Source organism: Ammospiza caudacuta, chromosome 11 (genome assembly GCF_027887145.1).
Source record: "Ammospiza caudacuta isolate bAmmCau1 chromosome 11, bAmmCau1.pri, whole genome shotgun sequence".
Lineage (NCBI taxonomy): Eukaryota > Metazoa > Chordata > Aves > Passeriformes > Passerellidae > Ammospiza > Ammospiza caudacuta.
In genome coordinates this window covers 26,405,163-26,419,504 of record NC_080603.1, presented here as the reverse complement: position 1 = coordinate 26,419,504, position 14,342 = coordinate 26,405,163, and the positions used below count along the sequence as shown (strand labels likewise).

General features: G+C 48.0%; 1 protein-coding gene across 1 annotated transcript in view; it reads left to right on the top strand.

The window, feature by feature from the left end:
• RSRC1 (arginine and serine rich coiled-coil 1) overlaps window positions 1-5,962 on the top strand; it is a 100,274-nt gene extending 94,312 nt beyond the window's left edge. Inside the window, exons 11-13 of the mRNA XM_058811869.1 lie at window positions 2,416-2,522; window positions 3,324-3,470; window positions 4,197-5,962. Of these exons, the coding sequence (XP_058667852.1) occupies window positions 2,416-2,522; window positions 3,324-3,470; window positions 4,197-4,289 (347 nt within the window). The 3' untranslated portion in view covers window positions 4,290-5,962. The remainder of the gene's footprint in view (window positions 1-2,415; window positions 2,523-3,323; window positions 3,471-4,196) is intronic.
• Window positions 5,963-14,342: the final 8,380 nt, after the last annotated feature.

Below are 14,342 nucleotides of genomic sequence, written 5' to 3'. Positions count from 1 at the left end.
GCTGGGCTCATCCCCTCAGGATTGTGTCCGGCTTTGGGAGGGCTCACCTCGGAGAGGGGCTCCAGGGAGGGTCTGCAATGAGGATCTCCAGGGGGATTTTCAAGGGGGTTCTCCCGGGAATCTCTCCAGGCAGCCCGCACTGTCTGGAGCTCAGCACTCGGGCTGGGAAGGGTGTCAGGGCTCTGGGATCCCACGGGATCAGGGTCAGGACAGCTGCTCCTCTCCTGATCCAAACAGAGAGGATTCGAGGCAGGAGAATTCCTGAGGACAGAGCCCCAGGGCTGGGGAGGTCCAGAGCTGACACAGCCACAGTCAGTCCCCCCTGTCCTGCTGGATTTTCCTCCTTTTCCCAGTGCTTAGAGCAGACTCCAGCATCTCCCACAGCCAGGGAGGGTTTTGTGTCACCCACTGCAAATTACCCAGGCAAAACTTCATTTTTCTTTAATTTGTCAGCTTGTGCTGCTTGAGTAAAACTGGGATCAATTAAAAACCATGGGACGTGTGAAAACCCAGCTCTGGTGGAAAACACACAGCTCTGTAAGGCAGCTGGATAAAAATATCACTTCCAATAACCCCAAATAAAATGGGATCAAAGGGGAAGTATTTTCTGCTGTAGTTGTTTGTTTAGTCTGGGATCTGGGGGTGTTTCCTTCTTTTAATCCTCAACTCAAAAGAGCAAGAAAAAATAGCAACTTTTTTCTGTATTTCAAAGCTTTTTATGTAAAATGTGTTATATTTTTAAATTAAATTAACCCCTTAAATCTAATTAGTAAAATAGGAAGAAACAGATTCTGAGGAATATTTGAGGTTTTTTGTCTTTGCTTTGATACTGGAGTTAGACCTGCTTGAAAAAATCTCTTTAAGTTCATGTTCATGGTCAGGATTATGGATAAGCAATGAATCCATAAAAATTTACACTCAGAGATTATCCAAAAAATATTTAAAACATGTTTTTGTTTAATGGGTCTTTCACAAGATATTATTGGTCATTTAATGCTTCTATTTCAGTGATTTTAAAACTCTTAGTGGAATAAATTCTGTCTTTAAGGAAAAAATGGGAGTATTTTAGGCAGAGCCCACAGGGAAGTTTTCCTTTCACCTGATTTGTAGAATCATAGAATTCCCTGTTTCTTTTATCTGATTCTCTGCTGTTTCTGATTATTGTGTGTGTAATGTTTTGGGGTGGCATTGAGAGAATTCCAGCCCATTTTAGTTCTCAAGTGACATTCCAGCCCAATTCCATAGGAATTTACAGCTGTAAAGCTGGGTGTGTGTATTTATACATGGGAGGAGAGCAATAGGTGGAACTAGAGAATTGTAAAATACTGAATTATCCCTGAAGGATGATGATGTTCCCAGCTAAACTGGGAAGCCTCCCCCTGCCAAGGTGACAGGGCTGGAAATTGTGCCTGCTGCTGGAATCACCTTTTTATTAAAAACCAGCCCTAATCCAAGATTTAGTTCCTTTATTTCCCCCCTAACAGGGTGAAAAGACTCACGGTGCACTGAGTTAGTATTGATTTTTTTTTGTCTGAAGCCTGGGAGCTTTCTGACTCCATTGTTTTTGATTTTCCTATGAAATACATATCCTTGCCCCTGACAGCTGACAAACAACAGCTGGAAGTCGTTTTATCTCCCCATAATGTGTTTGTCAAAACTGCCCTGCACTAATGGGCTCTGCTTCCTCCAGTCCATTTTCCCCCGTTAATGTCACTGATGTCATTGGCAGCTTTTAGTGATTTTTGCCCCTTCCCTAATTTGTCATTCCCATCACTTTGTGCAGGATCTGGGTGGGATCCTGGAGCTGCCTGGGATTTGGTGAAGCTGGAGATGAGCTGAGGATTTGAAATCTTATTTTTCTGTCTTTCTATGCCTGGCTTTAATCAGGATCCTTTATTTACCCTCAGACCAGGTGTACCCAAAACCTCAGTGAATTCTGATTCCTCCTCCTTTGGTTTATCCCAAAAATCCTTGGGAATCTGTTCTAAAGGAGAAGGTTTCAGCACCAAGGCAGCAGGACTTGCAAGCACAAGTTTTCTCCCACCCATCCCTGCCCTCTGGCACTGGGAGCCATTCCCTGTGTGCTGTCCCTCCATCCCTGTCCCCAGTCCCTCTGCAGCTCTCCTGGAGCCCCTGCAGGCCCTGCCAGGGCTCTGAGCTCTCCCTGGATCCTTCTCCTCCCCATTTATCCCACAAACCCTCAGGTCAGCATTTGGGATGTTCCCAACCTCTCTGCTGTTATTTCTACTCAGAGCTTTCCCTTGTAACAGAAGATTTTGGGCTGCATTGCACCAGCAGTTCTTCCTGGTGTGTCCCAAAATCTCCTCCAGGGACAGGGCCTGGCTCCCAGGATGTCACCAATCCCATAAATGCCACAAATGCCACAAATGCCACAAATCCCACCTTCCTGTGCAGACCAAGCCACCCTCCTGGACCAGGTGAAGCGAGTGAAGGAGATCGAAGCCATCGAGAGTGACGCCTTCGTCCCTCAGACCTTCAGGTCCAGCAAAGAGGTCAAAAAGGTACATTTTCCTTCCAAAAGGGGCATTTTCCTTCCAAAAGGGACATTTTCAGTCCCTTTATTGCTGTATTATCCTCTCAGAGCCAGGAGGAAGCTGCACTATTAAGATTTTCCATCAATGAAAGAGCATCAATGTTGAGAACCTTAAATGCACCTGAAATCCCACCAAGGACTCCCTGGTGGTCTCAGGGTGGGTTCAGGGAATATAAATGTGGCAGAATTTAAGGAAATCACCTGATTTGAAGACTTTTGTTAGGAGAAGGAGAAGAATGCAAATCCCAAAGTTAATCACATTTACTTTGTAATTAAAGTGGAGATGATTTAATGGTGCTTAACTAAAGCCAGACTTTAAGTCTGTATTTATTCCTGAAAAGAAGCAGCTTGGTTTTCAATCAGCTTTCCAGAAACCCAAGAGGAGACATGCAGATCCCAGAATTCACCTGAATTTTGGCCAGCAGGTGTTGCTGGGAACTGGTGTGGGATGTGTTCATTTTCCCACTGGCAGTGAGTGTTTGGAATTAGCCTGGCTGTTTCCCCAGGAATGTGCAATTTACCTTTCTAGAAATCTCCAAGAATCTGGTGCAGCTTCTTCAGGAAGTGATCCAAAATCCCAGTGGTGCAGTTTTTCCAGCTCCCCCCTACACCTTGGTTTTGTCACTTCATGTCCTTTGTCCAGTGTGTCCCACTGAGGATCCATGAGGATCCTTTCAGGGAACACAGCCAAGAGCTGGGTTAAAATCCTGCCCCAGTTGGGAATATTGGGATAAACCACTCCAGTTTTGTGTGTGTGTTTCTTTTCCAGTCAGCAGAACCTGCTGAGCCCCAGCAGGAGCCTGTGAATGTGGGAGCAGGAGCCCCTGAGGCAGCTGCTGCTGAGAAGGAGCCTCCAGCTGCCAACATCCCCACTGCCATCAAGTACCAGGATGACAATTCCTTGGCACACCCAAATGTGAGTGTTTATCCCATCTTTTCAGCCAGGATTTATCCCACCCTTGGCTTTAGAGCAGCCCCTGGGATCAGAGCAGGGTTGTGGGACCCCAGAGCTCCTCACAAAATCCCTGCTCTGGGATGAAGAGATCCCACTCCTCCCACCACCCCGCAGAGCAATCCCACAGGAGGGTCAGCAGCAGTTTTAGAGAATTTTATAATAATTAATGTAACATTGGGGAATTTAAGATAAATAAAAATTCAAGGCAAATTGGTTTCTGTAGTTGGAAACCTGGTGGAAAACTCAGAACTCGCTCATTTTGCCAACTTGCAAAGTTTTAAACACGAGACAGACTTCAGCTAATTTTAAATCATTGTAGCTAAGCTTGAGCAAATCCCTTTGGAAGAGCTTTAGAGGGAAATAAAAGGTTTTTTAAGAAGTAGCAAGTTAAATATGACTTGCAGTGAAGAAATGAGTGTGGGTTCTGTAGAGTAGACACAGAGAACAGATCAGGACATGTCAATGATGAATTGCTCTGGAGCTTTGCCTTTTCAGTCATGAGGATCTTTAAGACCCTTCCCAAGTCCAACCATTTTAGGATTCCCTGTACAGTCTCTGCTGTTATGGATGTTTTGGCTCCCCTTTGACCCCCTGAGCTTTTCCTGTGTGCCCTGAGGCAGTGCTGGGTGCTCCAGGAGATGATCACAGACCCAGAGTTGCTGACTGTGCCCTTTTCTGCCCTGGCAGCTGTTCATGGAGAAGGCAGAGGCTGAGGAGAAGTGGTTCCAGAGGCTGGTGGCTCTGCGCCAGGAGAGGCTGATGGGGAGCCCCGTGGCCTGACAGCCCCCAGGACATCCCAGGCCCTTCCCCACCTTGGGAACTCCACACTCTGCTCCTCTTCTTGTCTCCTAGAGGAGATTTCAGTGAGCTGGGCAGCCAGGGAGGGTCTCACCTGGAAAACCAGGAATGTCCTGCCCTGCTCCACCTGGATAACTGGGAATGTTCTCTCCTGGTTCCCCTGAATAATTAGGACTCTTCTGTCTTGGTTCCCCTGGATAACCAGGAATGTTCTGTCCTGGCTCCCCTGAATGACCAGGAATGTCCTGTCCTGCTCCACCTGGAGAATCAAGAATGTCCTTGCCTGCTCCACCTGGGTAACTGGGAATATTCTGTCCTGGTTCCCCTGGATAACCAGGAATGTTCTCTCCTGGTTCCCCTGAATAACTGGGAATGTCCTGCCCTGCTCCACCTGGGTAACTGGGTATGTTCTGTCCTGGCTCCCCTGACTAAGCAGAAATCTTCTCTCTTGGTTCCCTTGGATAACCAGGAATATTCTCTCCTTTTTCCCCTGGCTAACCAGGAACGTCCTCTCCTGGTTCTCCTGAATAACCAGGGATGTCCTGCCCTGGTTCTCTCCAAGCTCAGTGCTGGAGATGGGCATGGCAGCACAGCCAGGGGCATTTCCTTTTTTTTAGAGGTAATTCCTCAGGTGAGGAGCACCTGGCACAGTGGAATATCATTTTATCCCTCCCAGTGGAATATCATTTTATCCCTCCCAATGGAATATAATTTATCCCTCCCAATCCAGAAGGTTTCCCAGGGCCAGGTGGGAGCTGAGTGCTGGGACAGTGAGGGATGTGTGGAGCCATCCCAGGCCATCCCTGTCCTCCCCTGCAGAGGATCCAGGCTCCATCCCTGCCATCCCTCCCTCCTGTGCAGGCTCCTCCCAGGGAATCCTCTCCCTGGATGTGTTCATCCCTCTGCTCCCACTTCTCTCTCTGGGGGAATGCTCCACGTTTCCTTGAGCATCTGCCACTCCTGCAGCTCCAGATGGGGAATTTTATCAGCTCATCATTTCTGGAATTACCAAACGATGGAATTACCACACACCTGCTTCTGGGCAGGGGCTGTTCCCAGCCCGTGGACTTCCCTTGGGCCAGGGGGATTTCAGATAATCAAAGTTTAGTCTGAACATCTCAATTTAGCCTGGACAAACTTCCACAAAAAGCTGCCCATCATCCATCTGAGTGCAGGAAATCAACCAAATCAAATCAATAAAGTACAAAAGTGTTTCTTCAGCAAGACTGGGAGGAAATGGTCACATCAGGAGAGGAGAAAGCTGAGCCCCAGCTCTGGGTGTGCTCCCTGGAGCTGCCCTGCACCACCATTCCCCTGGGATTTTTGGGGTTATTCCTCCTGGTTCTCACATCTGTGGTGACAAAAAATGGAGGCTGACTCTGCAAATGGACTTTGGTTGTTTTATTTTTTGTTTTAGATCCTGGATGTAAAAGGAAAATGTGTTGAGTGACATTTTTGCTTCCTTTATGAAGTGTTAGTTTGACTCTATCCTGCATCAAAATAGTCCAAGACCTTGTCTGCAGGAAAAAGTGGGAAAAAATTTGTTTCCCTTGTTTCATTTCAGCATTTTTAAATGGTAATATTTGTCATTGCTGCGTTTTCTCATCACCTTTTATGTTTCTTTCATAGAAAATAAAAACTGTTTGCCCAAGGAAGGTCCAGGTGTAAATTCCTCTTTTCACACATTGTGTTGCATAATTTTGGTGCTTTCATTGGATGTAAAATGATTCCTTTTATTTTCAGCCCTGTAGAATATTAGAAAATGTTACAATAGGCTGTAAATAGATTTAAAGTAGAGTTTGTTTGTTTATTTATTTATTGCTTATTAATCAAGATCTAAATTTGCTGGAGGAGAGTTGGGAGCAAGGAAAGAAAATGGAAATAATATTTCGATAATTTAGATAATTTAAATAAGTTAAAATCAATACATTAAATTAATAAATTGAATTAATTTAAATAAGTTAAATTAATAACATTTTAAATGTTTAGATAACATTTAGGTAATTTAAATACATTAAAATCAATACATTAAATTAATAAATTAATTTAAATAAGTTAAATGAATAAAATTTTAAATGTTTAGATGACATTTAGGTAATTGAAATAAATTAAAATCAATACATTAAATTAATAAATTAAATTAATTTAAATAAGTTAAATGAATAAAATTTTAAATGTTTAGATGACATTTAGGTAATTGAAATAAATTAAAATCAATACATTAAATTAATAAATTAAATTAATTTAAATAAGTTAAATGAATAAATTTTTTAATGTTTAGATAACATTTAGATAATTTAAATAACATTTAGAAAATTTAGCTGAATGAAAAATGTGCTGAAATATTCTAGACACCACTGGAAACAAGGAGCAAATCAGGATAAAGTTGATTTTTATCGTTCCAGAAGCAGCTCAGTGATCAGACCATCCATGAATTCCTCAGGATTGTGCACTTTTCATGGAATAACAACTTGGGTATTGCCTCAGGGGGTTCATTGGAGGGGGATTTTTCTGGTTTCTTACCCTGCCACCCTCCCAGTCCCTCCCAGCACATCCCTGGGGGTGGTTTTTAACTGGTTCTCTTTGTTTTGGTACATTATTTTAGGAGGATTTTGCTGCTCAGGTGAAGCTGTCAAAGAAACCCCTCCTGGCCAGGATCGGATGTTGCTCCTCCTGCTGCAGTCACTCCAGCCCTGGGAGATGCCAGGGCCTCTGTGCCAGCTGTAACCTAAACCAGCCCTCTGCGCGAGGGCACTTTCCCATCTGTCAGCTCACAAGGAGGGAGTTATTTTTAGTGGGATCCTTGAACTCCAGAACCCTCTGTGAGTGGGGATCAGCTGGAACCCGGGGCTGGACCCGGGGCTGGGGGGACTCCTCAGCTTCAAAGTGACACAAACCCTAAACCCACAACGAACCAGGGTTGACAATGCTCCCCTGTTGTAGTCTGGGCCCAGGGCAGCGTTGCCTGGTTGGTTTTGCCCAGGTTGGGAATGGCTCGGTGCCCTGGGTCCCTCTGGAATGGCCACACAGGGGATTCCGGGTGGCTCCTGTTCCTGGAAGGACACAGAGGAGGAGGAGGGTGCTCCCAGCAGGGTGAGCTGAGCTCCCAGCCCAGCTCCCACATTCCAGGGGCTCTGCTCCCACAAAAGCTCTGGAGCTGCTGGAGAGGGGAGCAGGGAGCTGCTGCAGGGCTGGAGCCCCTCTGGAGCCAGGCTGGGACACCCGGGGGGGCTCACCTGGACAGGAGCAGCTCCAGGAGAGCTCAGAGCCCTGGCAGGGCCTGCAGGGGCTCCAGGAGAGCTGCAGAGGGACTGGGGACAGGGATGGAGGGACAGCACACAGGGAATGGCTCCCAGTGCCAGAGGGCAGGGATGGGTGGGACATTGGGAATTGGGAATTCCTGGCTGGGATGGGATCCCAGAGCAGCTGGGGCTGCCCCTGCATCCCTGGCAGTGCCCAAGGCCAGGCTGGGTGAGCTTGGAGCACCTGGAATAGTGAGAGGTGTCCCTGGCATGGATGGGATGAGAATTAAATGATCTTTAAGTTCCTTCCCACCCAAAGCATTCTATGCTTCCCTGATTCTGTACCAGTGAATTTAACAGTATTTTGTTATAAATTCTTGTTGTCTTATTTCAGGCCTCGTACAAATTCCTGAACTGGGCAACTGGGAGCTGAAGAGATATTTAAATCAAATAATAATTTCCATGTTCTTACACATCTTCCTCCAGTCCTTGCTTTTATGTGACATTTACCAACAGTTCATCACCAGCTGCCTTGGCAGAAGCTGATGTCACCTGTGGACTGAAATCAGCTGTGGAACAGCACAGTCCAAAGGCCTCTCCCACTAAAAATCCATTGAAACCTCAGGAAACTGCAGAGCAGCTCTGAGCCCACCTGGAAGGAGCAGCTGCAGGGGTGAGGACACCTCATTTCTGCCAATCCGTGGGAAATGGAAACAGGAGCTGCTGGGGATGGAGCCCTGCTGAGCTGAGCCCTCTCGGGTTTCCTTCAGCCTTGCTCCTGACATTGCTGGGCACAGAATGAAGCAGGGCCCCAGGTGCTCCCATTTCTCCCAAAATAGTTGGGAAATCCTTATTTTTACTAATTCTGCTATTTCTCACTAGCTGGGTAAGCAGAGCTAAATGTTTGGAAGTTTGGGGCTGCAAGAAATGCAATTAAGAAGTAATTGTGTAATAGAAGCTGGGTGTTTCTCCAGTGAGCAGTGAAACCTCTCCTGGCTGGTGGAACTGACAATTTATCCCTGCCCTGCTGTGCCATCAGCCAGAACCTGAGCTAGGAACTCGATGTTGTGATAACTTGTACCCTCAGTTTGTCCAGGACTAATTGGAACATGGGATTAATGGGATCTGCTGAACTAGCAGGAGGCATTTTTAGCTGCAGCCACTGAGGCAGGAGAGCCCTTTGGAACAAACACAGCATGGCCTGAGCTGGCACGGGCTTTAAACTGAAAGTGCCTTCACCTGGTGCCAGTCCCAGGAAAACCTGGATTGGGATCCCTCTGGAAAAGGGCTCCTGGAAGCCCCAAATAAGTCAAGCAGCTCCTGCTGCTCTGGTGAGATTTTTTGTTCTGTATTTTTGTCTGATTTTCCAGCTTGAGGCCGTGGCCAAACCTGGGCTCAGTTTTGATGATGTTCACCATTAACCTGAGACACATTTTCCTGTGAAAAACCTCCAAAATCCAGCCCAAATCCAGATCTCTGCCCCTGCTGCCTCTCCAGCTTTCAGAGGGATCAGGGCTCCCCAGAGGTGCTGCTGAGGGAAGCCCCAAAACCCAGTGAGTGCTTTTCCCTCTCCTGCCCCACTGCTGGGGCCGAGGCTGAGCAGGAATTTGTCCCTCCCTTGCAGGGGCAAATAACTCTGAGTTGTTAAGGAATAACTCTGAGATCCCACACAAGGTGTTCAAGCACCTTCAATGGGTATTTTTGGTGACTTGGGAATGCAAAGTGAGAGAGAATTCCCTGTGCTTCCAAAGGCTTTTTCCATCCCCAGTGACTGATGGATGGCACCAGAGCCCATCTGAACAAATCCTAGTTGGGATCAAATCCTGGGGTCAGGGATGGAGCTCCCAGTGCTCCTGGTGTTTGGGGAGAATATTTCTGTGCCTCAGTTGTCACTCTGCTAAACAAAACCAAGAGAAAATAATGTCACAAAATTAGGGCTGATTAAAGAAATGCTGGCTCACAATGGGAAATGAAGGCCAGGGATTCATTAAACCCAAACCTCAGGGACTCTCCACTGTAGAGATGATTTGAAAAGGAACATCCAGAACCTCTCAAAAGCCCCAAAAGCTTCTCCTGGCTCTCCTGGGAATGGGCTGGGGTGGCAGTGAGGTGCCACACCTGGCTGCTGTGTCACATCCAGCTCCTGGGGATGCTCTGGCAGTTCCAGCCTGGGGAATCCCAAAGGGGACACCAAGGATCCATCCCAGCCATTCCAGCCTGGCAATCCCTGCAGGTGTTTTGTACCCACATTGGTGTCTTACTTTGGGTTTTGTACCAGTTCTCAGCTTCCTCAAAGGAACCCACCCAAATCCCATTTCCCACTTTATGGGCAGGGCAGGCTGGAGTGGCCCTGGCACACCCCAAGGTCCCTCCTGCTCCCAGAGGGATCTCTGCTCCCAGCACTGTTCATTAGCCCATCCCTAATTGCCAATCTCCCATCAGTGTGGGTGAGGGAGCTGGGCTATAAAAGGGACACCATCAGCAGCCTGCACGAGCTGCTGACAGCTCTATTTATAACCCAACCCGGCCCCAAAATGTGTTTCTTCCCCTTTTTTGGTGCTGCAAGTTCAGGGTTAGGAGTTCCTGCAGGCAGGAGTGACTCCTTTTATCAGCTGCAGGCACACAAGGGCACTTTTTTAGGGATATTTCCTAATCATGCACAAAGAGAGGACATGGGGAGGTTTTCTGTCACGAGTTGTTGGGTGGGGAATGGAAAAGATTGGAATAATAGTAAAAGAAATTGATTATTTTTTCTGTAGAAAGGAGTAAAAGAAATTGATTTTTTTTTTTTTTCTGTAGAAGGGAGGACTTGTCTTTCCCTGGCTTGCATCTTCTATAAAATAGGGTTCAACTTATCCAAGTAGGCTGACAGCATAGTCCTGAACAGGTATTTTATATTTCATCAGAACAAAACCACCCCTGGTCAACACTTGGCTCTGATTGCTCCATTTCCCTCATTAGGGTAATTAATTACCCAGCTTTTAAACCTTGTCAGACCCAGCATCTTCAGAGGAGATTCACATTGGATTTCAGCAAAAAAATTTGCTGATAATGAGCTAAGGAGAATTAATTCTTTCTTTCCTCTTGGTTTCTTCTCTGTGTGTACAAACCGGGTATTTCCTTTGAAATTTGCTGGGTAATTTGCATCTGTATTTCTGTTTTAAAGAAGGGAACCTTGTCTATTAGTTCTAATAGTGAATGAATTCCAGTGTGGCCAGCAGTGTGTGTGCAGCCTCAGGGAGGGCTCTGGCTCCAGCTCTCCCAGCCCAGTCTGGCACTTTTCCCACTCAAACACATCTGCAGAAATGCAATTTTCACCTCCAAGTGTTAAAGCTGCTTCAAAATAATCCTTTGGATTATTAGAGGAGTTAGAGTGGATGATTTCCCAGAAAGGCAGAAAAAATTCCCTGGGAATATTTCAGCAGTTCACCAAGTGTTTCCCACAGATTTTAGTGTGTTTTATATAAAAAGTTGATCACAATCAGAGTCTTTTTGGGCATCACCAGAACTGACTTTTACTCTGGAGGCAACAGAAAACACAAACCCAAACTGGTGGGAGGGAAACCTCTCAGCATGAGGAGTGAAAAGGAACTCAGGGCTTGGAAGGAAATGTTTGGGGCAGGAACTAAACAGGGATCTTTGGAATGGAGAGAGAACAAGGGAATTACAAATACCAACAAACATCAATATGGCAAAATGACCTTTTGTTCTGGCTGAAAGTGCTCAAGGAAGCTCTGAAGTCTGGAGCAGATTTAAATAGTCCTATCACCAAAATGAATAAGAATTAAGAAGGTAAATTAATTCCTAAGGGAAATCACTGTAGATCTCATTAGCTCAGGAACAAGATACCTTAAAACTTTTAATTAAAGATAATATTTACTGCAAATGAATAAGAGTTGGCAGGTTTCAGCAGAAACCATAATCTCATTTATGCAAAGTTTTCTTCCATTAGGGCAGACATCATTAATCTCATTGGAGATGCCCTCCAGCCTGGCAGAGCTGCAGCACGAGCAGCTCCTCACAGAACTCTTTTAATCTGCACAAAGGAGCTGCAGCTGCAGCAGCCCCAGAGCTGGAGAAGGGCTGGGCAATTAAAGAGATCCCTGTGCAAACACAGCACCCCATAATGAGCTCCTTCCTACAGCTGCAAAAGGAGCAACCCCTGCAGCCTCATCCCCCAAATCCTGCACAGGATCCTGGAAGATGGGGAATTAACAACTCCTGCATCCTCATCCCCCAAATCCTGCACAGGATCCTGGAAAATGGGAAAGGAACAACCCCTGCATCCTCATCCCTCAGGTCCTGCACAGGGTCCTGGAAAATGAGGAATTAACAACCCCTGCAGCCTCATCCCCCAAATCCTGCACAGGATCCTGGAAAATGGGAAAGGAACAACCCCTGCATCCTCATCTCCCAAATCCTGCACAGGATCCTGGAAAATGGGGAATTAACAACCCCTGCATCCTCATCCCCCAAATCCTGCACAGGATCCTGGAAGATGGGAAAGGAACAACCCCTGCAGCCTCATCCCTCAGGTCCTGCATAGGATCCAGGGAAATGAGGAATTAACAACCTCTGCAGCCTCATCCTGGGATTCCTGCACAGGATCCTGGAAAATGGGAAAGGAACAACCCCTGCATCCTCATCCCCCAAATCCTGCACAGGATCCTGGAAAATGGGAAAGGAACAACCCCTGCAGCCTCATCCCTCAGGTCCTGCACAGGATCCCGGAAAATGAGGAATTAACAACCTCTGCAGCCTCATCCTGGGATTCCTGCTCAGGATCCAGGAAAATGGGAAAGAAACAACCTCTGCAGTTTCATCTCTGGGTTCCTCACAGGATTCAGGGCTGGAGCTGCTCTGGCTGGCAGAGATTCCATCCCTGGGAGTCAGAGTGGGCACAAGATGAACCAGGGGAGTGTGGGGGATGTGGAGGGCTGGGAACAGCTGTGGGACAGTTCCACAGTGGGGTAGAAATGATTTATTTTTACAGGGCTGAGTTGAGGGAGTCATGGAATGGGTTGGGTTGGGTTGGGCAGGGACACCTCCCACTGCCCCAGGTGCTCCAGCCCCAGTGTCCAGCCTGGCCTGGGATGCAGGGGCAGCCACAGCTGCTCTGGGAGTCCCATCCCAGTGCTACCCACCCTCCAGGGAACAATTCCTGCCCAAAATCCCACCCAAACCTGCCCCTGGCAGTGGGAATTCATTCCCTGTGTCCTGTCCCTCCTCAGATTCCCTACAGGAAACACGCCTGTTTGGGATGACCATTGGGATTAGAGGAGCCTGGAGCGTTTCCCTGCTGTCAGGAGAGGAGATCCTTGTTCCAACAGGATCCACCCATGCAGGGACATCAGAGGGGAACGAACTGAGGCTGCAGCACTGCTGCAGATCACAGCAACCAGGTGATCCTGTGGAATTCCCTCAGATCCCAGGCTTTGGGATTCACTCCAGGCTGGGGAGTGACTGGTGGCAGGGAATGCTGCAGGGACAGGGTCACCCTGATGCCTTCAGCTTTTATATTTCTCATTTTCTGCACTGCATTCTCACAGTGTGTAACTCTGAACCCCACACACAGTGCCAGCAGCTCCCCTCCCAGCTCAGGCACACAGAACAATCCCTGTCCAGCCCAGAACCAAGGACACCAAGGCTGCACCTTCAGCCCAAGCAGTGCAAACAGCAGGGAATGGAGGGGAGAAACTGGGAGGGTGGGACTGCACAGCCTGAGCTGGAATTGGACAATGAACCCAATGTGGAAATGGACCAAAACTGATAAAAGGGTGAAAACTTGTGACTTGGGGTCCATCTTGTGTGTAGCCCTGGCCAGGCTCTTGCACTGCCCAGGGTGTGTCCTGTCAAGGCCTTTTAACAAATCCCTGCTTTATTCCTTTATCATTTCCAGCCTCTGCTCCAGGTGGCCTTTGAGGGCATCAAGCCCAGGTGAGCTCTGGGGATGAGAGAACAGCAAATAAACCAGCTCAGCAGCAAATAAACCAGCTCAGGGAGCAGCTCTGCCTCTGCTGGGCTTCTCAGGACATCTCCTGCCAGTGGGGACGGGTTTTACTGTCTCACACGGAACTCAGCTTTGTTTGAAGCCACACACAGAATATTACAAATAGTTTAGTAACCTCAACCTCTGCACTGCAGTTACTCAAAGATTATTTAAAACTGCTCTGAAGGTAAAGTTTCTTTACAGTAAAAATGCCACGAGCAGCGTCTTTAGCATAGCGATTAAATCATTTACAGTGGTCATTTATTAATTACTTGTCAATATTCTGATTAGCAGGGCATCCCGCTGGATCCCTGCAATAGCTGCTCTGGGTCCCTCACCGCAGCCTCTCGCTCCGTCCCCCGTCCCGCAGTTTCCAGCCGTCAGGAGGAGCCCGCAGCTTTATTTTACTGCCATCTACTGGAAAAAAAGGAATTTTTTCTCAAATCGCCGAGGAGCGGGACGCGCCGCAGCCGCGCTGGGGCCGGGCCTGTCCCCGCCCGGCACTCCCCGGGACCGGGGGCAGCCGGTGGCAGAGGGGGGCTGCGGGAGGGGCTGCGGTCCCCGCATTTCCCGCATTTCCCGAATTTCCCGCATTTCCCGCATTTCGGGAATTTCCGGAACTTTCCCCGTTCCCGGGGCCCCTCTGGAGCGGAGGCCCCGCGGTCGCCATGGCAACGGGGGCGCGCGGTGGAGCCCCGCCCCTCGCTGCGGACCGGCCAATGGGAGCGGCCGGGGGAGGTCGCGCGCGCCGGAGGGGCGGGGCGGAGCGGCGCGGTGAGGAGGGGCCGCGCGGGGCCGGGGGCG